Below are 23,943 nucleotides of genomic sequence, written 5' to 3'. Positions count from 1 at the left end.
TTAAATATTGCACCTTATCCCTAATACCCCTTCCTCCAAAGGACCACAGATGAGGGGGGAAAAACACTGCTTCATACTGTAGTTATTCCGCTATCTTGTGGAGAAATTTAATTTGAAGTGAGATCATATTGATGTAGATGGCTGCATAGTACTGCCTCATTCAGGTAGTGTTGTGCAGCTTGATGAATAGAGGAAATGCTACAGTTAATATTCGTTGGATATAAGGCCAAAATTTAGCTTGGCCCATTTAGTAAAGCATTAGGTTTAAGAAAAAAAATTAAAATCAAATTTGTGTATCAGTCATAAGTATGTTAATTCTATATTTTACTACATAAACACATCTTAGTTATCTTGTGTACATAGCATTAATGTAGAATGTTGTAGTCTTGTGGTTTAAAGGAAGATTATGTCCATAGGTGCTACAATTACCAGTCTATATCTGTCATTTATGTATTGCTTAGTGTATAGTGTAGTCAGGATTTGCTGTCTAATTCCTGAAGAAATAAATTCTTTCATTATGATAAAAGTATGGTTTACACCTTGTATTCTTAAAAATTGTTGTCAACCAACTTGGAATTTAGCACAATCTTTGCACGTTTTTTCCTGTAATTCACATACTTTTTGTTTATCCTTTTGGAGAAGCTTGAAACTAAAGAATTCTTCACTTCCCTCAGTCTTTTTCTTTCTTCAATGTTTTTAAAATCCAAGCAACGTGCATACTAATTATTAAATCAAAATGTTGCCAATTCTAAATAGGAAAAGCTGAAAGTACCTAGCAGGTCAGGCAATCTCCATGGAGAGAGAAAGAGTAAATGTGCCATGTTCTGTGACCTGTCATCAGAACTGGAAGCAAGTTTTACTCACCTGCAAAGCCTGGGAAGAAGAGGTTGAAGTAAGAACAAAAAGGAAGGACAGACATAGGAGAAATTAAATGGCAGAGGGGTTATTAGTGTAAAGAGACAGGGTGATAAAAGGACAATTTCAAGAAGAGGTGTAAATGGAATTAGATTAATCAGTAACACCTACTTTCCAAAACAAAATGGGGTTAATGGTTAGGATTGAGAAATTGTTGAACTACACGAATATTCCAATCAGGAGTAGGCTATTCAATAACTGATCTGGTTGTTACCCGAAATATACGTAACTACCTAGCCTGATAACCTTTCAACACCTTGAGATTCTATCTGTCGCTGATTTAAAATATTGAAGGATTCTACTACCACTACCTTTTTCAGAAAGACAGTTCCAAAGACAGTCAACACAGTGAAAGAAGTTCACCTCATCTCAGTTTTTAATGATGTCCCCTGATTTTTAAACAGTGATACCATCCATCCCGTTCTAGATTCTCCCAAGGGAGGAAACATATGCTTCCTCTCTACACTTACAAGAATCCCTTACAATTTTATATGTTTCAAGTCGTCATTTATTTTCCTGAACTGCAATGGATACAAACCTAGCCTGTCCAACACTTCCTCATAAAATAACCTGTCCATTCCAAGTATTCGTCTGTGAAACTTTCTCTGAATTGCATTGATGCGTTTAGGTCCTTCCTGAAATACGGTGATGAACACAGAATGCACTATACTCTGGATGCAATGTCCTGTGTAACGGAGGCATGACCACCTAATTTTTCTATTCCATTCCCTTCAGGATAAATGATAACATTCTGCCAGGTTTCCTAATGACTTTATGTACCTGCACAAACATAGAAAACAGGTGCAGGAGTAGGCAATTCAGCCCTTCAAGCCTGCACCACGATTCAATACAAGCATGGCTGATCATGCAATCCCAGTATCCCATACTCACCCTTTCCCCTTGTTCCCTTTTGTTGCACAGGCTACGTCCCACTTGACTTTCTCTAATGAAGTGGCCCCAACAGTTTCCTGTGGTCTGGAATTCCACAGGTTCCCAACTCTGAGTGAAGAAATTCTTCCTCATCTCAGTCCTGAATGGCTTGCCCCTTTATTCTTACACTGTGACCCCTAGTTGTGGACTTCCCCAGAATTGGGAACATTCTTCCCACATCTAGCCTGTCCAGTCCCATTAGGAATTTAGATGTTTGAGATTCTCCTGCTCCTCCGCACCCCCCCCCCCCCCCCCCACATTAAAATTACAAACATCTTTACTAAGAACTTTAGGATTATGACTGAAATCTAAACAGAGTTGGTTTAACAAGTCACCAAAACTACTTCTGGTCTCCCCAATCTAGAGAAAATGTGAGCAGCAAACACAGTACCAATAAGTCACTGTTTATCTCCATTGCAGGCTGTAATGTTGCTACCAGATTTGCAAGCTTCTTTTAAATTTTGTCAATTTTTTTCACCAAGAATTTCTGTCCTTGAACATTTCCAAAACAAAACTTACTCTCAACTAAATTGTCTACCTCCAAAGTACAGTGAAAAAGACACTCTGGAATATGGTGAACACTTCTCATACCTTAGCAGCTACCTCTCTATAGCAGCGGAAATTTGACAACGATTATATCCGCATTTAAACATGAATCAGAGGACAAAGCAGTTGTCATTACTACACTCCTGTACTGCAATCTGAGACTTGTATGCAAGAGTAATTCCACCAAAATACCTCTGCTGCCTTCTCCAGATTTAACTGGAGGACCGTGAAACAAATGCATAAGTCAGTCTTGATGCCAGCTATACAAGAATTCAGTCAAATTTGCAAAATGAACTTCAAAGGATTAGTCACTGTGTCCAGATTTCCAAAATTATAGCCACTGCCAGGTCTTGTCTAAACTCTCAAATAGCCAACAAACTGGATGAGGACAAAATAAAAAACTTTGAAGACTGAGGTTCTCCTTGAAGCCTGGCAGCATTGATGCTAATGTCTGGGAGCAGCTCACTGCTAATCCTGCAAAACAGCGACAACTTGTCTATCGTGCTCAATGAAGCTTTAAAGCCCTTCATCTTAAAAATGAGACATAGCAGCAGCAGAGAAGGAAAGTAAAGTGAATCATGCGCTCCAGATCCCATTACTAGTTGTCCTGCCCATGACCACGAAGAACTGCAGATCGGGACTTGAGTCAATGAGTATTTTGCATCAGTATTTACTGTGGAAAAGGATATGGAAGATATAGACTGTAGGGAAATAGATGATGATGATACCTTGCAAAATGTCCAGATTACAGAGGAGGAACTGCTGGATATCTTGAAACGGGTAAAGGTGGATAAATCCCCAGGACCTGTTCAGGTGTACCCAAGAACTCTATGGGAAGCTGGGCCTCTTGCTGAGATATTAGTATCATCGATAGTCACAGGTGAGGTGCCGGAAGACTGGAGGTTGGCAAACATGGTGCCACTGTTTAAGAAGGGTGGGAAGAACAAGCCAAGGAACTATAGACCGGTGAGCTTGACCTCAGTGGTGGGCAAGTTGTTGGAGGGAATCCTGAGGGACAGGATGTACATGTATTTGGAAAGGCAAGGACTGATTTGGGATAGTCAACATGGCTTTGTGCATGGGAAATCATGTCTCACAAACTTGATTGAGTTTTTTGAAGAAGTAACAAAGACGATTGATGAGGGCAGAGCGGTTGATGGAATCTATATGAACTTAAGTAAGGTGTTCGACAATGTTCCCCATGGGAGATTGATTAGCAAGGTTAGATCTCATGGAATACAGGGAGAACTAGCCATTTGGATACAGCACTGGTTCAAAGGTAGAAGACAGAGGGTGGTGGTGGAGGGTTGTTTTTCAGACTGGAGGCCTGTGACCAGTGGAGTGTCACAAGCATTGGTGCTGGGTCCTCTACTTGTTGTCATTTACATAAATGATTTGGGTGCGAGCATAAGAGGGACAGTTAGTAAGTTTGCAGATGACACCAAAATTGGAGGTGTAGTGGACAGTAAAGAGGGTTACCTCAGATTACAACAGGATCTTGACCAGATGGGCCATTGGGCTGAGAAGTGGCAGATGGAGTTTAATTCAGATAAATGCGAGGTACTGCATTTTAGGAAAGCAAATCTTAGCAGGACTTATACACTTAATGGTAAGGTCCTCGGGAGTGTTGCTTAACAAAGAGATCTTGGAGTGCAGGTTCGTAGCTCCTTGAAAGTGGAATCGCAGGTAGATAGGATAGTGAAGAAGGTGTTTGGTATGCTTTCTTTTATTGGTCAAAGTATTGAGTACAGGAGTTGGGAGGTCATGTTGTGGCTGTACAGGACATTGGTTAGGCTACTGTTGGAATATTGTGTGCAATTCTGGTCTCCTTCCTATCGGAAAGATGTTGTGAAACTTGAAAGGGTTCAGAAAAGATCTAGAAGGATGTTGCCAGGGTTGGAGAATTTGAGCTATAAAGAGAGGCTGAACAGGCTTGGAGCTGTTTTCCCTGAAGCGTCTGAGGCTGAGGAGTGACCTTAAAGTGACACAAAATTATGAGGGGCATGGTAAATAAGCAAAGTCTTTTCCCTGGGGTCGGGGAGTCCAGAACTATAGGGCATAGGTTTAGGGCGAGAGGGGAAAGATATAAAAGAGACCTAAGGGGCAACTTTTTCACTCGCAGGGTGGTACGGGTATGGAATGAGCTGCCAAAGGATGTGGTGGAGGCTGGTACAGTTGCAACATTTAAGAGGCATTTGGATGGGTATATGAATAGGAAGGGTTTGGAGGGATATGGGCCAGGATTGGGTTGGGATATCTGGTCAGCATGGACAGGTTGGACCGAAGGGTCTGTTTCCATGTTGTACATCTCTATGACTCTATGACACATGAAGACCCTGGCAGAAACCCACGACCTCTGAGTAGTCATCGTGCTGAAATCAAAGGACATTCTGATGATTAGTGGGAATGGAGGAGGTAGCAGTGTAAGTGTAACCTGTTCTGTACTTGCCTTTGCCTCCAGGAATGTTGTAGTGAGTCCTTGCTCTATTCAGGGGGAGAGGAATATTTTGAGGTACTAGATGTCAGTGGTGAAAAGAAAATTGAGAAAAGTAGCTGAATTATATACATTCTGTAAAAATATTTTACGATACTGCTACTAATCTGAAAAATTTGCAAAATAATTCCATTCATCATTACTTTGAAACTTCATTTATACATTATCATTAATAATATCTTCTCAAGAATTGCTAATAGGAGTAAGTGTTTTTGCAGAGTAATTTATTCAATAATGCAACATCTTTATCTTTGCTTATCTGAAAAACAACCATTTCTAAAGTGTTAAACTTTTTTTTTAGAAAAAAAGTGCATTATTCCAAATTGTCTTAACTAATTTTTCTTAAGGAAAAAAAATACATTATTGCAATCGTCCATTATTCAGATACAAATAACCTGTTTCAAAACACCTCGAGCCCTTTCCGTTTCAACCCAATCCCTAATATTGCTGTTACAGTAGCATTGGCCTTATAACTTGCTCATACGCAAAATATTTAGTCGGACAGGGAGGAAGGTTGCTGTTGAAGCGTAGGGAATCTCTCTGAGAATACCAAACCATTCCTTCTTGTCGTCATCATACCTAAAATCAAAAAAAAGGTATCTTATAGTGGAGAAGTAGACTATTGGATACATTGTGCTTACTGTTTGGAAGTAGCTATCGATTACTCCTCTCTTCTGCTCTTTTGTCATTGCTCTGCAAACTTTCTCCTTTCAATCTTAATTATTTCTAATATGAAAGGGTGGTGGGTCATTGTACAGGATTCTGTTCAGACATGTCTCGAGCCAAGCAATCGCCTAATTTGCTGCTTTCGGTGTGATTAGTTCACTGTTTAGAGGGAACATTTCTCAGTGATGTGCAACATTGTTTGTGTCTCTCTACAAGTGTATAAAGGATTTGTACTGAGACTCAGCAGTGCAATTGAGTGCACACTTGCCCTGAACCCTGTTTAGTTGGGATCACAGTCACCGTGGCAGTTAAAAGCCTGACATTGCACACATGAGGCTTTTCACCATTAGCTTGTTCATGATTTCCCATGTTTCCCATCCCTTAATCCAAAGGATGTCTGTTGTCCATATTAGATTTAATAACCAGAGCCGAAGGAAAATCATCAGGAAGAAAGATAAATACATGAAGGAGAAAGGAATAAAAGATTAGTTGGTAAGGTTGGATAAAGCGTGGAAGCACGTTTGTATCCATAAACACTGGTGTGGACCTCTTAGGTCAAGTAGCAATCTCCCTTGTCTCTGTGACTGAGGGATTTATGAGAAAAGATTAGACTGGACCTGTACCATTGAACTTTAGAAGAATGGGATGTTGATCTTATTGAAACATATAAAATCCTAAGAGGGTTGAATACTGAAAGGATGTTTCCTGTTTTGGGAGAGACAGGAATGAGAAATGTTTTTTTAGAAACTTATCTCCCATTTAAGATGGAGATTAGTTTTTTTTTCTCCTCAGAGGTTCGTGTATGGCATTTCCTTTACAAAGAGGGGAGAAGAGTCAGGATCCTCTGAATATTTTACAGGGGCGGTAGCTGGATTCTTGTCTAACAAGGAGCAAGCCCAAAATGGAACTGAGGCCTCAATCGGATTAACCATGAGCTTATTGAATGGTGGAGCAGACAAGGGGACAAATGCCAATTTTCTTTCTCCAAATTTCATGTTCCATCCCTAGTTGCACTTAATGGTTGGTGAGCTGTCAAACTGCTACAAGTGAAGTCTACAAAGAAATGCAGGCTGCTACTTGTTTTTTTTACCAGGGCCTTTCTTCACTCAGTCTGTCAAACAGCCAACCTCACCTCACCACCCCTCAACTGGTCAGTTTCATAGAATGCAAAATATCAAGATGGAAAGTGCCACATGAAGGCACTTGGAGAGGCCTAGTTTAAGGAGTCTTTGGGACGGAAATACTTATTAAGTTACGATGTATGATGGTTGAAACTTACTTCCAAATGTCGTTAATTTCAGTTGGGACAAAATCTCCAGATTCACTCTGTACCATAGTAAATCCAGCAATGGCGTACAGACGATTGGATACGGTGACGAGGCTCAGAGAGCTACGTTCCTGAGGGAACTCTGCCATTTCTTCCCACCTGCAGTGCAGAGAAAGGACTAGTTAGACAGGAAGCAGCACAATGCCCAGAAGATGCCATGGCTCTTTACAAATCAACCACAGTGCCAACAGAAGTCTGAAGATTTCTTAGAAAGTTCTGAGGAAGGGTCACTGGACCTGAAACATTAACTCTGATTTATCTTCACAAATCTGCAAGACCTGCTGAGCTTTTCCCACAACTTCCATTTTAGTTAAAAACAACTTTTTGGTATCTGCAGAGCCCAGCAGAGCATTTGCATTGTGCAAGAGTCAGGAATAAGACTCCATCCCCTTCACTGTGTTTGCTCATCTGAGCCTTATTTTAAGGATAATTCTGCTTGGTTCTTCTTGGGTGCTGGTTAGAATCATCCTGTACAGAAGAAGCCCTTTAACCCATTAACTCTATACCACCAAAAACATACCTCCAACCACAGAGTCCCACCTTCCCACAATAGGCCCATATCCTTGAATCGAGAGTCTGGTGCTGGAAGAGCACAGAGGGTCAGGCAGCATCTGAGGAGCAGGAGAATCAATGGCAAAAGCCCTGATGTTCCAGTGAACTGCTGAGGGAGCACTGCACAGACTAGAACTGAAACTGTGGCCATGTTTGTCCCATCAGCTGGTCAAGTATTTCACCCTTTATGCCTCTATCCAGTATTTATCTCTCAATGAATGTTACTAAATGATCAAATAAACTGCCTTCTGTTTTTATACATTGCTGTTGGTAGAAGCTAGATGAACTATTGATTGCTGATCAAGGGGAGAAGACAGGCGAATGGGTTTGAGAAACACATCGGCTGTGATCGAATGCCCTAATTCTGCTCCTATACCACATGGTTCTTATGGTTTTTATTACAACAGTGATGACAATTCTGAAGTGGCAGTTAGGCATTGTAGAAAGTGATGTAAGGTGCAATATAAAGATAGGTTCTTTCTATCTAATGAGACAGAAGGCCATATTGTTATGAAGATGTGGGTGAACTATACCTTTTGAAAGAGTTAAAAGCTAGCAGTAACAGCACCAAGTATTTTCAAAAAGACACAATATAACATGTGCTCCAGCTATTGGAGTAGCTGGCTGCCTGGAAACGCAAAAAAAATTCAAATTAGGCCCATCAGTTTAATTTATTCCCTGAAAAAAATACCAATTTTCAATCTAGTTTGAACTGAGTATATTGACCATCTTAAAAGCCAATGACATAATCCGATGCTCTGGGGTATAAGACTGGGGGAAAATTGAACAGTTGGGAGGAGGACTGCCAAGCCCCAGCGGGTAAAAGACTGTCTGAAAAATAGCTCTCTTAAAAGTACCTTTATCGATCAGTAACCAGTGAAGCAGAATCCCTAAGAAGATGACACAGGAAGATCCAAAATAGAAGAACCGAAAACTGCCTGGTTTTGAGATGTGTTTTGTAATTTTACTTTTGTAAATTTTTAATTGGGAATTTTACCAGACTAGTATTATAGAAGGGAAGGTAAAAGATAGGTTAGAGTAAGGAGTTGTGAATAGTTGTTAGTTAATTATTCTCTGTTATATTTTAGAAATAAAGTTATCCATTTTTACTTTAAATATTTCTTGGCCACTCTAATTTTTACAGATTACTGCATGGGATAAATCTTTTCTGTGTTGCTGGTTTTAAATTAAGCAGGAGATCTACCCCATGTTGCAACAATATGATATAGGGGCAGAATTAGGTCCTTTGACCCACTGAATCTGTTCCACCATTCAAACATGACTAATATTTTTCTCCACCCCAATCTCCTGCTTTCTTCCATAAGCCTTGATCTCCCCACTAATCAAGAACCTACCTATCTCTGTCTTAAATACAGTCAATGACTTGGCCTCCTTCTGCAGCAATGAGTTCCACAGATTAACGAACCCCCTGGCTGAAGAAATTCCTCCTCATTTCTGTTCTAAAGGGTGGTCCCTTCACTTCTGTACTAGTGGAAACATCAACTTCACCCCCACTTTACCCAGGCCTCTTAATATTCTGTAAGTTTCAATCAGAACCCCCCCCCCCCCCCCCCCATCCTTCTGAACTCCATTGATTACAAACCCAGAGTCCTCAACTGCTCCTTATAATGACAAGCTCTTCATCCCCAGAATCATTCTCATTCCTTAGATATGGGCCCAAAACTGCTCAATATTCCAAAGGCGGTCTTACCAGTGCATTATACAGTCTCAGCAGTACATCTCTTGTATTCTAACCTTCTCAAGATAAATCCGAACATTGCATTTACCTTGCCAACTGAACCTGTGTGTTAACCTTAAGATAATCCTGAACGAGGAGCCCAGTGTCTTTGCTCCAGATTTCTAAAGCCTTTGCCTCTATACTTGTCACCAAAAGATATAGCCTCTCACTTTCCCACAGTATTCCATCTGCCACTTTTTTTAATCCATTCTCCGAGCCAGTCAAAGTTCTTCTGAAGCCTTCCCACTTCCTCAACGCCACCTGTCCCTCCTTTGTGTCATCTATAAACTTAACAAGAATGCTCTCAGTTCCTTCTTCCAGATCATTAATGTATAACATGAATAGTTGTAGTCCCAACACTGACCCCCTGTGGAACTCAACTAGTCACTGGCTGCCATTCTGAAAAAAATCCCTTTATCCCCACTCTCTGCCCTCTGCCAGTCAGCCAATCCTCTATCCATGCCAGTACCTTGCCCCTAACACCATGGGCTCTTTTCTTATTTAGCAGCCTGTTATGGGCTAGGCCAGACCACTCAAAACATTCTTAAGCAGCTCCCGAGACCGAACTTTGCAATTTGTTTTGGTAAGTGTACAGTGAAAATTACCCTAGATTTTAAAACAGGCAAAAAAAATTATTCACAAAATTATATAATCAAACACACAGAATAAAGAACCCCTACAGAACTCAACCTATCCAGCTAGATTTAATAATGCTGTTCCGAATATACGCAACAGTCCCAATAAGCAAACTCCCTTTGCAACCCAGTATAAATGGAACACACGCTTACAGGTTGAAGCTGGAGGGAAGAAAAGAGAGAGAGTTTCCACACAGCTCCCTGGTGAACTTCCCAGTTTAAGACTGAACTAAAACCAGTTCAGCTCAGCTAGCTAGAGAGCTGACCACTCCCCTCTCTTTCTACAAGTCACTTCTAAAACATGACCACTTTAGCCTGAAGTCTCATCAGTTTACACATAAACAAAAGGCCTCTCAAAATCCTTTTCATATCTGTACCAAACCAGACTGATCAGAGTCCAGCCCGGTTTATTGACACAACCCTATTTTGCCATGCACTCCGCAATCTCAGCCTTAATAATGGACTCTAAAATCTCAGCCATAACTGAGGTAAGGCTAACCAGCCTATAGTTACCTGTCTTCTGCCACCCTTTTTAAAAGGAGGTGTTACATTAGCCATTTTTCAATTCAATGGAATCCTCCCTGACTCTAATGATTCCTGAAAGCCTCTACAATGTCCTCAGTCATCTCCTTCAGAACTCTGGGGTGTAGTCTGTCTGGTTCAGGTGATTTATCCACCTTCAGATCTTTCAGCTTCCCCAGCACCTTCTCCTTACTGATGGCCACTACATGCACCTCTGCTCCCTGACTCTCTTGAAATTCTAATATGCTACTGGTGTCTTCCATTGTGAAAGCTGCTGAATAGTACCTGTTCAGCTTCTCTGCCATGTATTTGTTCCCCGTTACTACTTCTCCAGTTTCTTTTTCCAGGTGTCCACTCTTGCCTCTCTCTTACTCTTGCAATCTTCTTTTTCATTCGTAGCTAGCTTACTCTCATATTGCATCTTCTCTCCACCCTTTTTTTTAGTTATCATCTGCTGGTTTTTAAAGGTGTCCCAGTCCTCTGGCCTCCCACTAATACTCACCACATTGTATGCTTTTCTTTTGCTTTTATGCAGTCCCTAACTTCCACCATCAGCCATGGTTGCCTCACCCTCCCCTTAGTATGTTGTTTCCTCCTCAGGATAATTTTCTGCTGTGCCTCCCAAATTACCCCAGAAACTCCTGACATTGCTTCTCCACCATCTTCCCTGCTAGGCTCCCCTTCCAATCAGTTCTGGCCAGCCCCTCCCTTATGTCATTGTAGTTACCTGTCAGCCTTGCTGAGAGTCTCCGGATGGACGTTTCTGCAGTAATCCATTGCTTCTGTGTATTCCCTTTGTCTTCAGATATGCATGACTGCGATCTCAGTGAAGTGTTGCTTTGATGAATGAGTGATTGTACCTCCCCCTGTATAGGACGGGATCATGCTCGGACCACACAGGTGACTACTATAGCGCGCTCTCAGGCTGGGTTAGGCTGGAGTGCAGTACCCAAGTAAAGCTATACACCATACATGGAGCACAGAGAGGGGGCAAAAATCAGCCCTGGCTCCACTACAACATCCATCACTTTGTCTAGGTGCTATCATTCAAGAAAAGATCTTCTTACTTGTTCGCAGTTATGTCGTACACCTCGACGCTTCCAGTCAGTCCACTGTCTGTGACCCCTGTGGCCACCCAGATTTTATCTTGATAGACCGCTGCACCAAACAAAGAGCGGGCAGTCTTCATAGGAGCCAACTCCTTCCATTCGAACCTCTGGGGGTTATACACTGACACTTTGTTCAAGCACTTCCTGAGATCAGTAAGTGGAGAGTGTGAATATTATAATATTCAAGATATTCCAAAATATCAGTTGTGTTCAATACTGCCTGGAAATAATGACTAGGGGATTATTATAAGGTTTCAAAAAGTCACACAATAGATCAACAGAAACTAAACAAAGTTTAGTCAGTTCATAGAATCACAGAGTCCCTACAGTGCGGAAGCAGGCCATTCAGCCCATTAAGTCTACACTGAAGAGTATCCCACCCCCATTACCTTGTAACTCTCCATCTCCCATGGATAATCCACCTGGCCTGCACATCCCTGGATACTATGAGCCAATTCAGCATAGCTAATCCATCTAATCTGCACATCTTTGAACTGTGGCAGGAAACCCACACAGACATGGGCCAAATGTGCAAACTCCACACAGACAGTCCCCCGAGGCTGGAAGTGAACCCGGTCTCTGGCGCTGTGAGGCTGCAGTGCTGACCACTGAGCAACTGTGCGAAGGAGGCACTCAGAGGAGATCATTGTTATCTTCAGGCTGATAATCAGTCAGATACTTAGGAGCAGGGTGTCAAGATTCCATTCTAAAAAGGTGCTGCTATAGCAAGCTCCAAGCATCAGGACTCAGGAGAAATCTACAGAACCAGGTGTTGCAGCTACATCATGGGGTTAGAGCTCAGGAAAAAACCATGGGAGTTGTGCAACTTTGAAGCAGCTGTGTGCCATTAATCGTTCAGTGCAGCTGAGCACACAAGTGAAAGAAGCCCACAGCAGTATTTACTTGGTGCAGTTGAGCAAGATTAGATTGCAGAGAAATGCAGGGACAGAACCAGCATGGGATCAAGCTTTCTGTGAAAAGTTGAAATTATACGTTTAATTACAGTTTCCAGAATCTGAGGAAGTGCAATTCTGATTTGGAGCATAACCTACCAAAAAGTGAGCCACTGTTGAGGCAGTCCATGACAGAGCAGCATTTGAGAGAATTCCAAAGTTAGGTCATCAAAAGAGAATAAGGAGGAATCCCTCAAAGGGAGATTTGAACACCCACACTGTCACTAATATCTGGTGGTGGTTGGGGGCACTACTGAGCAATACGTGGGATCTGCCTTGTTCATATTTGTTGTTCAAGATTCTTTGTAGGTTTATATATTGTCATATTAACCTCAAGTTAATTCTGGACATTGGAAATAAATGATAAGCATGTTGATTTGTAGATTATGCTATTTTTATAACTTGGTTTAGTAAAATTTATCATTGTTTGTTTAAAATCTTGGAATCTTTTGCCTTGATTCTCTTTATAGATACCTGGGATCTTGACCTTTGTCAAGTTTTGTAAAAGGTTTCTGGTCCCTAGCCAGAAAGATTACGCATTCTAGTCTGGGATCATAAGTTGTGCAAGTCATGTCAATTATTTGAGCACAGGAATAGATTCAACCACACCTCAGATTAGCTTTGATATTTGAAAGAAATAATTCACGAATGGAAGTACTTACTTATCTTTTCCTTTGCCTCCTATTACGTACACCCGTTCGTTGTGAGAGACCACAGAATGGCCGTACACTTCGTATGGAAGTGGATCTGATTCTCCCCATTTAAATGTGCTGTAAGTAGAAAGAGATTTGTTTTGAAAACGATGCACTGGAAAACTATTGTGTACAATTCTGCTGGGAAACGTTTACACAGAATCTCTGAGTTTAAAGATGTCTCAAGCAGGGTCATTGATGTAGCGTATTTGGATTTGCAAATTCCATTCAGTAAGGTGCCAACTTGGGAAAGGCTATGGCCTTATGGTAATGTCACTGGACTATTAATCCAGAGAAGGAGAAAGTGAGGTCTGCAGATGCTGGAGATCAGAGCTGGAAATGTGTTGCTGGAAAAGCGCAGCAGGTCAGGCAGCATCCAGGGAACAGGAGAATCGACGTTTCGGGCATAAGCCCTGAAGAAGGGCTTATGCCCGAAACGTCGATTCTCCTGTTCCTGGATGCTGCCTGACCTGCGCTTTTCCAGCAACACATTTCCAGTATTAATCCAGAGAGCCAGATGGTGGAATTTGAATCCAATAAAAATCTGGAATTAAGAATTTAATGATGACCATGAATTGATCGTCAGAAAAATCCAACTGGTTCACTAATGCCTTTTAGGGAAGGAAACTGCCATCCTTACCTGCTCTGGCGTACATGTGACTCCAGACCCACAGCAATGTGGTTGACACTTAACTGCCCTCTGGGAAATTAGGGATGGGCAATAAATGCTGACCTGGCCAGTGACACCCACATCCTGTGAATGAATTTAAAAAACACACAATGGGCCACAACTACAAAGGACAGGAGTTTTGTGAGTAGTGGATAGAAGGCTTGCTAACTAACCGGGATAAATGTGTCATTTTAGGTTGGCAAACTATAGCTAGTGGAATGCTTCAGGGATCAACACTGGGGCTCAGTTATTAACAATCAATATCAGTGACTTGGAAGAAAGGACTGGCTGCATTGCAGCCTGATTTGTTAATGTTACAAAGATAAGCTAGAAAGCAAGTTCTGAGGGTGGCACGAAAATTCTATAAAATGACTTAAGTTGGATAAGTGACAAGATAAAAATTTCCTGAATGGAGCATAATATGGGAAAAAGTGAGGTTGTCCACTTTAGTAGGAATAGAAAAATACAAAATTATTTACAAAGGGAGAGTCTACAGAATGCTGTAGTGCAGGGGGATCTGAGTGTCTTCATACACAAAGGTTAGCGTACAGGTACAGGCAGTATTTAGGGAGGCAAATGCAATTTTGACCTTTATTGCAAGGGGTTTGGAATATACGGTGACCCGGGAGCATGATGGCTCAGTGGTTAGCACTACTGTTTCACAGTGCTGGGACCCGGGTCCCAGCTCAGGCGACTGTGTGGAGTTTGCACATTCTCCCCATGTCTGTGTGGGTTTTCCCCCAGGTGCTCTGGTTTCCTTCCCCAATCCAAAGATGTTTAGGTTAAATTGCCCATAGTGTTCAGGAATGTGTAGGTTAGGTGCATTAGTCAGGGGAAATGTTTCCAAAAAAAGTAATGGAATGGGTCTGGATGAGTTACTGTTTGGAGGGTCAGTGTGGATTTGTTGGGCCAAATAGCCTGTTTCCACACTGTAGGGATTCTATGATACAAGAAAGGAAGTCTTGCTACAACTGTACACAACACTGTGAGACCAAACTTGGATTATGCTGTTCAAAACGGTACACTGATCAAGAGTCACTGCACTCAAACGTTAACTTTGTTTCTCCATCCATAGATGCTGCCGAAACTACTGAATTTCACCAGCAAGTTCTGAATTAGTTGAAGTGCTGTATACTATTTTAGTATACGTACTGAAGGAAAGGTATATCTGCATTGCAGACAGTTCAGAGAAGGTTCATTGGGTAAGTTTTGGCATGAAAGCATTGTCTTATGATCAAGTTGCATCAATACTCATTGGAGGTTAGGAGACTGAGAGGTGATCTTATTGAAACATGATTCTGAAGGGTTCAGTAGGTCACTGCTGAAAGGATGCTTCCTCTCGCAGGAAAAGCAAGAACAAGGGACACTATTCCCAAGTGCGGGAGTCTCCTATTTAAGACACAGATGAAGAGGAATTTAGTCTGAGGGTTGTTGGTCTTTTGAATTCTCTTTCCCAATGAGTAATGGAGGCTAGATCATTGAATATCTTCAAAGCTGAGTTACAGTCTTGATCTGAAAGGAAGTTGAGGGTTATGGGGATGGAGGAATGGACAGGCAGAAGAATGGAGTCAAGGACAAGATCAGATTTTTCTTAACAGTGCAGCAGGCTCAAGAGTAGGATGAGCACTCATACTTATACTTCTGTATTGACTAAGGGGTGACTGGACAAGGGTCTATATCGATGGGGTCACTGGAAGAGTATCTGTATTGACATAGAACAACATAGGTATCAGGCCCTTCGGCCCATCACGTCGGTGTCAACCTGATGCCATTCCAAACTAATCCCATCTGCTTGCACATATACCTCTATTCCCTGGTTGTTCATGTGTTTGTCTAAATGCCTCTTAAACTTGACTGGATTAAACTCCATCTGCCATTTCTCTACTCAACTTTCCAACTGATCTATATCCCACTGTATCTTTTAACAAACTTCCTCACTATCCACTATGATATGGGGGTCTCCTGGGAGACTGTCTGTATTTTCAGCAGGTCCCTGGGATGAATGTCTGTATTGGCAGGGGATTCCCTGGGAGAGCGTTTCTTTAAACAGGAGGGTCATTAGGAGGTGTCTGTACGGACAGGGAGTCCCCAGGAGAATATCCGTATTGACAAGAGGTCACGGAGGTATCTCTATGGACAGGGGGTCCCCAGGAGAGCATCCATATTGACAGGAGGTTCCAGGGAGGTATCTGTATGGACAGGGGGTCCCCGGGAGAGCATCCATATTGACAGGAGGTCCCAGGGAGATTCCTGTATGGACAGAGGGTCCCCGGGAGAGTATCCATATTGACAGGAGGTCCCAGTAGGTATCTGTATGGACAGGGAGTCTCCAGGAGAGCATCCACATTGACAGGGGGTCCCCAGGAGAGCATCTGCAAGCTTGTTAAACATTCCGGAAGTATTTTAGAATCCATTTTAATGTGTTTAGTTGCTAACCAGCCTTTCGTGCTTTAAATGTGTTGGGTTTTGCATGTTTCATTTGTTGACAGAGATTGCTTAATGTTTTCCTAATCTCTTTCATAATTCGAAAAGAAGCCAAAATGAAATCTTACAAAACTGTTTTTCAAAGAATGAAAACTTTGATAAAGTTAACAGGTAGCAGATTCATTCTCAAATGGAAGTCCATGAGCTTCATTTAAAGTGATTTGTTCAGATTGAATTAACAAGTGGAGTTCCCTTGTAACTCAACAAAAGTCTTACTGACCAATAATGCAATGGAGGAACCGACAGGTTTATAATTCCTTTATAATCCTATCACAACTTCAGCATGTCCCACACCATTTGATAGAAACATGCTTTTAAATGTGATCGTCAGCTTCAGCCTTTTCTTTAAAACAACTGTCACATGACCAACTCCTCTACACAATCAACACTGACACAGGAGTAGACCATTCAGCCTCTCAAGCCTGTTCTGCCATTCAATGAGATCATGGCTGATTAGTGGCCTAACATCATATACCTGCCTTTTGCCCATATCCCTTGGCAACTTTGCTTAACAAAAATTTATTAATGTCAGATTTAAAATTAACAACTGATTCAGCATCCATTGCCATTTGTGGAAGAGAGTTCCAAACCCCTCTCATCCTTTGTGTGTAGAAGTGCTTCCTAACATCGTTCCTGAACAATCTGGCCCTAATTCTCAGACTATGTCCCCAAGAATCCCCAACCAGTGGAAATAATTTATCCACCTTGGCTTTTCAGATCACTCCTTAATTTTCTGAAGTTTAGAGAAAACAAGCCTAATTAGTAAAATTTCTCCTCATAACCTAACCCCTGAAGTCCTGCTTTAATTCTTGTAAATCTAAGCTGTAATCCCTCAATACTTTGGGGTGGCACAATGGCTGTAGTTAGCACCATTGTTCGCACCTGGCACCATGTTCAATTCCACCCACTGCCAACTGTGTGGAGTTTGCACATTCTCCCCATGTCTGCATGAGTTTCCTCCCACAGTCCAAAGGTGTGCAGGTTAGGTGGATTGGCCATGCTAAATTGCTTATGAAGGGCTTTTGCCTGAAACGTCGATTTTCCTGTTCCTCGGATGCTGCCTGACCTGCTGTGCTTTTTCAGCACCACTCTAATCTTGACTCTAATCTCCAGCATCTGTAGTACCCATTTTCACCATGCTAAATTGCCTCTTAGTGTCTAGGGACGTGCAAGTCATGTGGGTTAGCCATGGGAAATGTGGGGTTACAGAGATGGGGTGGGTCTGGGAGTGATGCCCTTTGGAGGGTTGGTGCTTCCTAGATGGGCCAAATGGCCTTCTCTTGTACTGTAGGAATTCTATGGTTCTATATGGCCAGATGTTGTTTGAGGGATACGTCTTGACCTCGTCACCAGGAAGGCCTCCCTCTGTTCTCACTCAAGTCATGGAATGGAATCTTTATCCTACACCTGAGAAGGCAAATAGCCCCTTGTGTTACACCCAAAAAGAGCAGCACTTCCTCAGTACAGCACTGGAATATTAAGCTTGATAGCTCAAATCTCTGGAGTGGGGCTCTGTTATGTAAGGGTCTGAAAGGGTTAATACTGAGAAGTGCCATAAGCACCACCCATTATGATGATGTTACACAGACTTGGAGCAGAACAACTTAAGATCTTGAACCTAATATCCAGGTCCTCCCCAGTCTCAATTACAACGTCTATCATATCAGTGTGACCTGTGACTAGTCGCCAACATAAAATCACTACTTGTTAATTAGCTAGAAGAGACTGGAGTAATGATGAGCATAGATCAAAGAGGTTGGGACTGTTCTCTGTGTGAGGAACGCTGAGAGGAGATTTGATCGAGGCTTTCAAAATCCTGAGTGGGTTGGACAGAGTAGATAAAAAAAAAGGAAAAGAATGAGGGCATTTAAAGTAAGATAGCAAGAGGAGAAACTTTTTCACTGAGTAGTTAGGGTATGGAATGCACTGCCAAGGTAGAGGTAGGTTTAATTGAGGCATTGGATGATTATCTGAAAAGAAATGGTGCGCAGGGATAGAGGGGAAAGACAGAAGGCTGGTACAAGGTAATTAGAATGGGTATGATGGGCAGAACAGCCTCTGTCTGCCCCAGAAACAGTGCTATGATTCTGCAATCATTTAGTGATTTCCCTTTACCACACTGAACCAACCAGGTTCAGGCTGATACCAGAATGGAGACTACAAATTCCCATCGAGTCACAGCATGGAAAAAGGCCCCTCAAGGCTGTGCTGGCAAAAACAACCACCTAACTGCTGTAATCCCAAGTTTAACTGCACATACATCACTCCCCTCCAACCCCCATTGAACTATTGCTGACACACATGACAGAAAGATCGTCCTGACTCACTGAGCATCAATTTCACAAGTTGAGCCCCCGAGGGAACTATGCCAGTTATTTCAGTCACAATGACTATGCTGTAACCAAAAGCTCAGGACGTTCCATCTGATGGAGAGTCCATTACCTTGATTTATCCCCTGTTCATGGAAACCTACTGTCGATCATAGCACATCACAGTGTCCAGCGTCTTCTCCTCTTCGTTCACTTCCTTCCCGCCAATGACATAGATGGCATTTTCAGCTTCGCCCAGACCAAAAAGGCACCGTGGAGATGGTAAGGCTGGCATCCCTAGCCAGTCAGAGTCCAGGGGATCAAACTGTTCACAGGTCAAGATGCAATATTAGAAAAAAACAGCAAACATCAAGTCACACAGGACAAGGCACCAGCACTCAAAGTAACTCACATCAATCAGTCTTTTCTGACCAAACATTTCAGCCCAGAGAAGGGAAGAAATTCAGATGAACCATCAGTACGCATTGTATAGAGAATGTGACACTGGCTACCACCAGGGATGGTTGAATGGACAGCACCAATGTTGTTATCAACAGTCTCTCAAATTTCTCATTTAACAGGTTAACACACTGGCTTCCCTTTTAGATTATGCTCCTGAGCTAAAAACATACACTTCCTCCTTTTCACCCACCTTGCAAACCCTCTCCCAACCCAATGGTTCCCATATATTCTCTATCTTTCAGTTTTCTCATCATGCCTCCTTACATCTCAGGCTGATACCAAAACTCCTGTTTTCCATTTTCAAATCATTTGTTTGCTTTTTTTTGTAATAGATAACTAGATAGTGTTCCAGTTGCTGACCATCCTTTCCTAATTACATCTTTTCTCCTTGTGGGAGAGTCTAAGACCAGAGGGTATAATCTCAGAATAAAGGGACATAGATTTAAGACTGAGATGTGGACTTTCTTCTATCAGAGGGTAGTGAGTCTGTGGCATTCTTTACTGCAGAGGGCTATGAAGGCTAGGTCATTAAGTATATCCAAAGCTGAGATAGATTTTTCAACAGTGAGGGTGTAAATGTGTATAGGGTATGAGCAGGTAGTGAAAGAGTTAAGTTCTGAGTTTTGTGAAATAAGAGGTTCAGCTGAGGCATGATTCAGATCAGATAAGAACTTTCAGTTAACAATGGGGTGCTGGAGGCAAGGGTAATGGGTTAACAAGGTGAAAATGTATCCATTATGTGAAGCCAGTTAACAGCAGAAGGCTCAATCTCTACTATTGACACTCACTTATTGTAACAGTCAATTAATATATATGCTCCTTACCTGGATGCTCCTCCCTGTAAAATGACAATATTATTCATTAAGAAACTACTGTTCAAGAGAAGACAAAGAACTCCTGTCTCTGTGAACATGGGCAATCGTTGTCTCTCTCTACCTCCATGGCCCGGAGTAAAGATGAAGAAAGTAAAACTTAAACTGTGCCTCTGAGCGTTTTGCTTCAACTGAGGGGGGAAACTGGATAACAAGGGAATCAGGGGTTATGTGGAAAAGGTAGGATAGTGGAGTTGAGGATTAGCGGGTCAACCATAATAACATTGAATATGAGCAGACTTTGATGGGCTGAATGGAGCAGAAGTGGGCCATTGAATGATGTCATCCATTTTGGTGTGCAGGCTTGAGCTGAATGCAGTCTGTATGATTTAGGTACATCCACAGTGCTGTAAGGGAGGGAGTTGCAGGATTTTGACCTAGTGACGGTGAAGGAATGATGTATTTCCCAAGCCGAAAGTGAGTACTGCAGATTAGAGCCAAGAGAAGCATAGTCTGTCAGGCAGCATCCGAGGAACATGAAAATAGACATTCTGGGCAAAAGCCCTTCATCAGAATATATTTTCCAAGTCAGGATAGTGAGGAGGCTAGTGGGGAACTTGCAGGAGTGGTGTTCCCGTGTACCTCCTGCCCTTATTCTTCTATGATGTGGAGATGCCAGTGTTAGACTGGACCAAGTTTAAAAATCACACAACACTAGATTATAGTCCAATAATCCTTCATCAAGTAGGAACAGCGCTTCAAAAGCTAGTTCTTTCAATTAAATCTGGGCTACAACCTGGTGTTGTGTGATTTTTAACCTTATCCTTCTAGACCTTGGTGGGTTTGGAGTTCCCATTGTAAACATAAGTTGCCAAAGACCTGTCCCCTGCCTTTCCACTAAATATCAGGGACAAAAGGGGAGAGGGTGCCTATAACTCACCTGCAGGAAGTAGGAGTGCAGTGGGTTCTCCTTATTGCTCTCATCGTAGAATAGGCCGCCGGCCACAAAGATCTGGTTCTGCTTGGTCACCACGCTGGAGTGGTTCTTGGGGATTTTTGAGGAGACCGAGGCGAAGTAGCACTCGTTGGTGGTGGGGTCGTAGGCCACGGTGGCCTCGTCGTTGATCATGCAGATGAGGTCCCTGACAAACATGCCAAATCTGGGGGTTTTGTTCAGGATGCTGGGGGGCAACTGCTCCTCCTCCTTCTCCTCCTCCTCTTTGGCCTCTTGGCTGCCAGGGCTGGTGGCCTGGACCTCCTTGTTGGTGGTCTTCTTGCCCTTCTCCTCTCCCTCTTCCTCCTCCCTGCTGCGGGCATCCTTGACCTGCTGGATCTTCTGGAGGAGCTCCGGGCTGGAGCTGAGGAGGGGGTGGGCCTGGACCTGCTGCTCCAGGTAGCCGCGGGGCAGCAGGAGGAAGCGGACGCAGTCGAGGAGCTGGGCCAAGGCCTTGGCGGGGGAGGCCTGGCGGGAGGCCCAGGCCATCAACGCCTCGAAGACCAGCTCCTCGCGCTCGACGTTGAGGGAGTCGCTGGAGGCGATGGCGCTGAGCTCGGCGGCGCTGAGGCCCAGGAAGTCGGGGTCCTTGCTCACCAGCGGGAAGTGCTCACACGCCAGGTCCCGGGCGGCGACGGCGAGGCGCGGGCAGTCGAGCATCAGGCCGAGCCTGAAGACGGCCAGGCAGTTACTGAGGCCCAGCCGCTGGTGCAGGAACGACACGCAGACGGTGAAGACGGACGGGATCTGCAGCAGGCTGGCGGTCGACAGCACCTCCTTCACGTTGGCGTCGCTGAGCGACAGCTCGGAGCTGTACAGGTAACGCAGCAAGGCCTCGACCAGCTCCGGCTCCAGCTCCTCGTCGTCCAGCACCAGCTCCCTCCTCGGCCCTGGGCCTGGGCCCGCCTCCGCCAGCAGCCGCGCTCTGAAGTACGGGCTACAGGCCGCCAGCACCAGGCTGTGACACGGCAGCTCCCGGCCCTTCACCTTGAGCACGCAGTCCACCAGCTTACCGCTCTCCAGCAGGTCCCGCAGACCCTCCTGCAGCAGCGTCTGCTGGTAAATGCGGGGCTCCTCTGCTGGGTCGATGGGGATCGCCATGGCCCTCTCTCTGTGACCCTCTGTTTCTCTGTCTGTCTCTCTCTCTGTCTCTTTTTTGTGTGTCTGCCTGTCTTGTGTGTATGTCTCTGTGTGTCTCTCTTGTATGTGTCACCCTCTGTCTCTCTCTTGTGTCTGTCTGTCTTTTGTGTCTGTCTGTCTTGTGTGTATGTCTCTGTCTCTCTGTGTGTCTCTCTTGTACGTGTCCCCCTCTGTCTCTCTCTTGTGTCTGTCTGTCTTGTGTGTGTGTCTGTCTGTCTGTCTTGTGTGTCTGTCTCTGTCTCTCTCTCTTGTCTGTGTCCCCCTCTGTCTCTCGTGTGTGCACGTGTCTGTGTCGCTCTGTGTGTCCCTCCGTCTCTCTCTTGTGTGTAGCTCTGTCACTCTATTTGTGTCTCCGTCTCTTGTGTGTCCCTCTCTCTTTCTGTGTCAGGATTGATGGCTGGCCCCCAGCTGTCCCACTCTCCACATTCCTTTCTGGTCTATAGATAGCACAGAGCTGGGGAATGCACTCAGGAAGGGAGGGAGACTTTGGAGATGAAGCCATCCTCAGCAGAGCCATATGTCAGTCAGGCTCCTAACAACTGGCGGGAACACGCTGTACAAAAAGCATGAATCATCCTCCAGCCTTAGACTGTACCTCAGGATCAAGGATTGTTCGCTGTCTCTCCCCTCCACCCCCCAAACCCATTTCCCAGCATTGTTTGTGCTCCCTATGAAATGCGTATGGGGTTTTCATTTTGTGCCACACTCCTGTCATTCTCCCTCCCCATAGCCTTGTACGTTTAGATTAGATTAGATTACTTACAGTGTGGAAACAGGCCCTTCGGCCCAACAAGTCCACACCGACCCGCCGAAGCGCAACCCACCCATACCCCTACATTTACCCCTTTTAACGTAACACTACGGGCAATTTAGCATGACCAATTCACCTAACCCACACATCTTTGTGACCGTGGGAGGAAACCCACGCAGACACGGGGAGAATGTGCAAACAGTCAGTCGCCTGAGTCGGGAATTGAACCCGGGTCTCTGGCGCTGTGAGGCAGCAGTGCTAACCACTGTGCCACCGTGCCGCCCACGACGTTGTTTTGTAAGATGGCGGCAGAGAAGGGACGCTCCAGCTGGAGATTCTCTGCTCTGCCCATTCTTTTTCCTTTTTTTCCTCCTCCCTTTTGCTCAGCCTCAGACACCCAACTCTGGCCTCCAAAGTGGGGTCAGCGGTCAGCAGAGATGTCAGTGACCAGATCGGGAATGCCAGCGGCTGGAACGGAGACATCAGAAATCCAGTGCAGACGGTGGTGGTGATAGCCCAATGTGGCATGTGGTGGCATCCAACAATCAGACCATGTGGAGGCCTCCTGCTTTGGTCTACTGAGAGAGATTGTGATGTTTGTTTCTTTGTCTGACCAATGTTTATATTGTGTATAGCTGTAATGTAACTTTTTTCTCTTTATTTCTCTATTCTGTTACTAAGGATTGTACTTTAGGTACCCTTTGTACCTAAGATGGTGCTGTAAGTGGCGACATATAACTTTTTACTGTAGTCATTTGAGTACATGTGACAATAAATTTAATTCAATTCAAGTAATCATTTCATGCCCTCTCGAATGCCTCAATTGAACCTGCCTCCCCCACAGTGTTCCGAGGGAGTGTATTCCAAACACAGACAATAGGTGCAGGAGTAGGCCATTCTGCCCTTCGAGCCTGCACCACCATTCATTATGATCATGGCTGATCTTCCTCAATCAGTATCCTGTTCCTGCCTTATCTCCATAACCCTTGATTCCACTATCCTTGAGAGCTCTATTCAACTCTTCCTTAAATGAATCCAGGGACTGGGCCTCCACTGCCCTCTGAGGCAGAGCATTCCACACAGCCACCATTCTCTGGGTGAAAAAGTTTCTCCTCATCCTTGTTCTAACTGGTCTACCCTGTATTTTTAAGCTGTGTCCTCTGGTTCGGCACTCATCCATCAGCGGAAACATGTTTCCTGCCTCCAGAGTGTCCAATCCTTTAATAATCTTATATGTCTCAA

General features: G+C 43.8%; 1 protein-coding gene across 1 annotated transcript; it reads right to left on the bottom strand.

Annotated features, from left to right (window-relative positions):
* Nucleotides 1-5,088: 5,088 nt before the first annotated feature.
* On the bottom strand, nucleotides 5,089-22,453 carry klhl40b (kelch-like family member 40b). The gene is made up of 6 exons (XM_087987614.1): nucleotides 20,757-22,453; nucleotides 18,707-18,867; nucleotides 13,050-13,157; nucleotides 11,393-11,578; nucleotides 6,831-6,977; nucleotides 5,089-5,464 (listed from the first exon to the last, which is right to left on the bottom strand). The coding sequence occupies exons 1-6, from the start codon at nucleotides 21,909-21,911 to the stop codon at nucleotides 5,353-5,355; spliced, it is 1,869 nt and encodes a 622-aa protein (XP_087843740.1). The 5' UTR covers nucleotides 21,912-22,453; the 3' UTR covers nucleotides 5,089-5,352.
* Between the last annotated feature and the right edge of the window lie 1,490 nt (nucleotides 22,454-23,943).

This window comes from Chiloscyllium plagiosum, unplaced genomic scaffold (assembly GCF_037043375.1).
Source record: "Chiloscyllium plagiosum isolate Xiang-an unplaced genomic scaffold, Cpla_swu_hap1 HiC_scaffold_5, whole genome shotgun sequence".
Taxonomy (NCBI): Eukaryota; Metazoa; Chordata; class Chondrichthyes; order Orectolobiformes; family Hemiscylliidae; genus Chiloscyllium; species Chiloscyllium plagiosum.
Note: the sequence above shows the minus strand (reverse complement) of the source record. Positions and strands in the feature narration are given on the sequence as shown.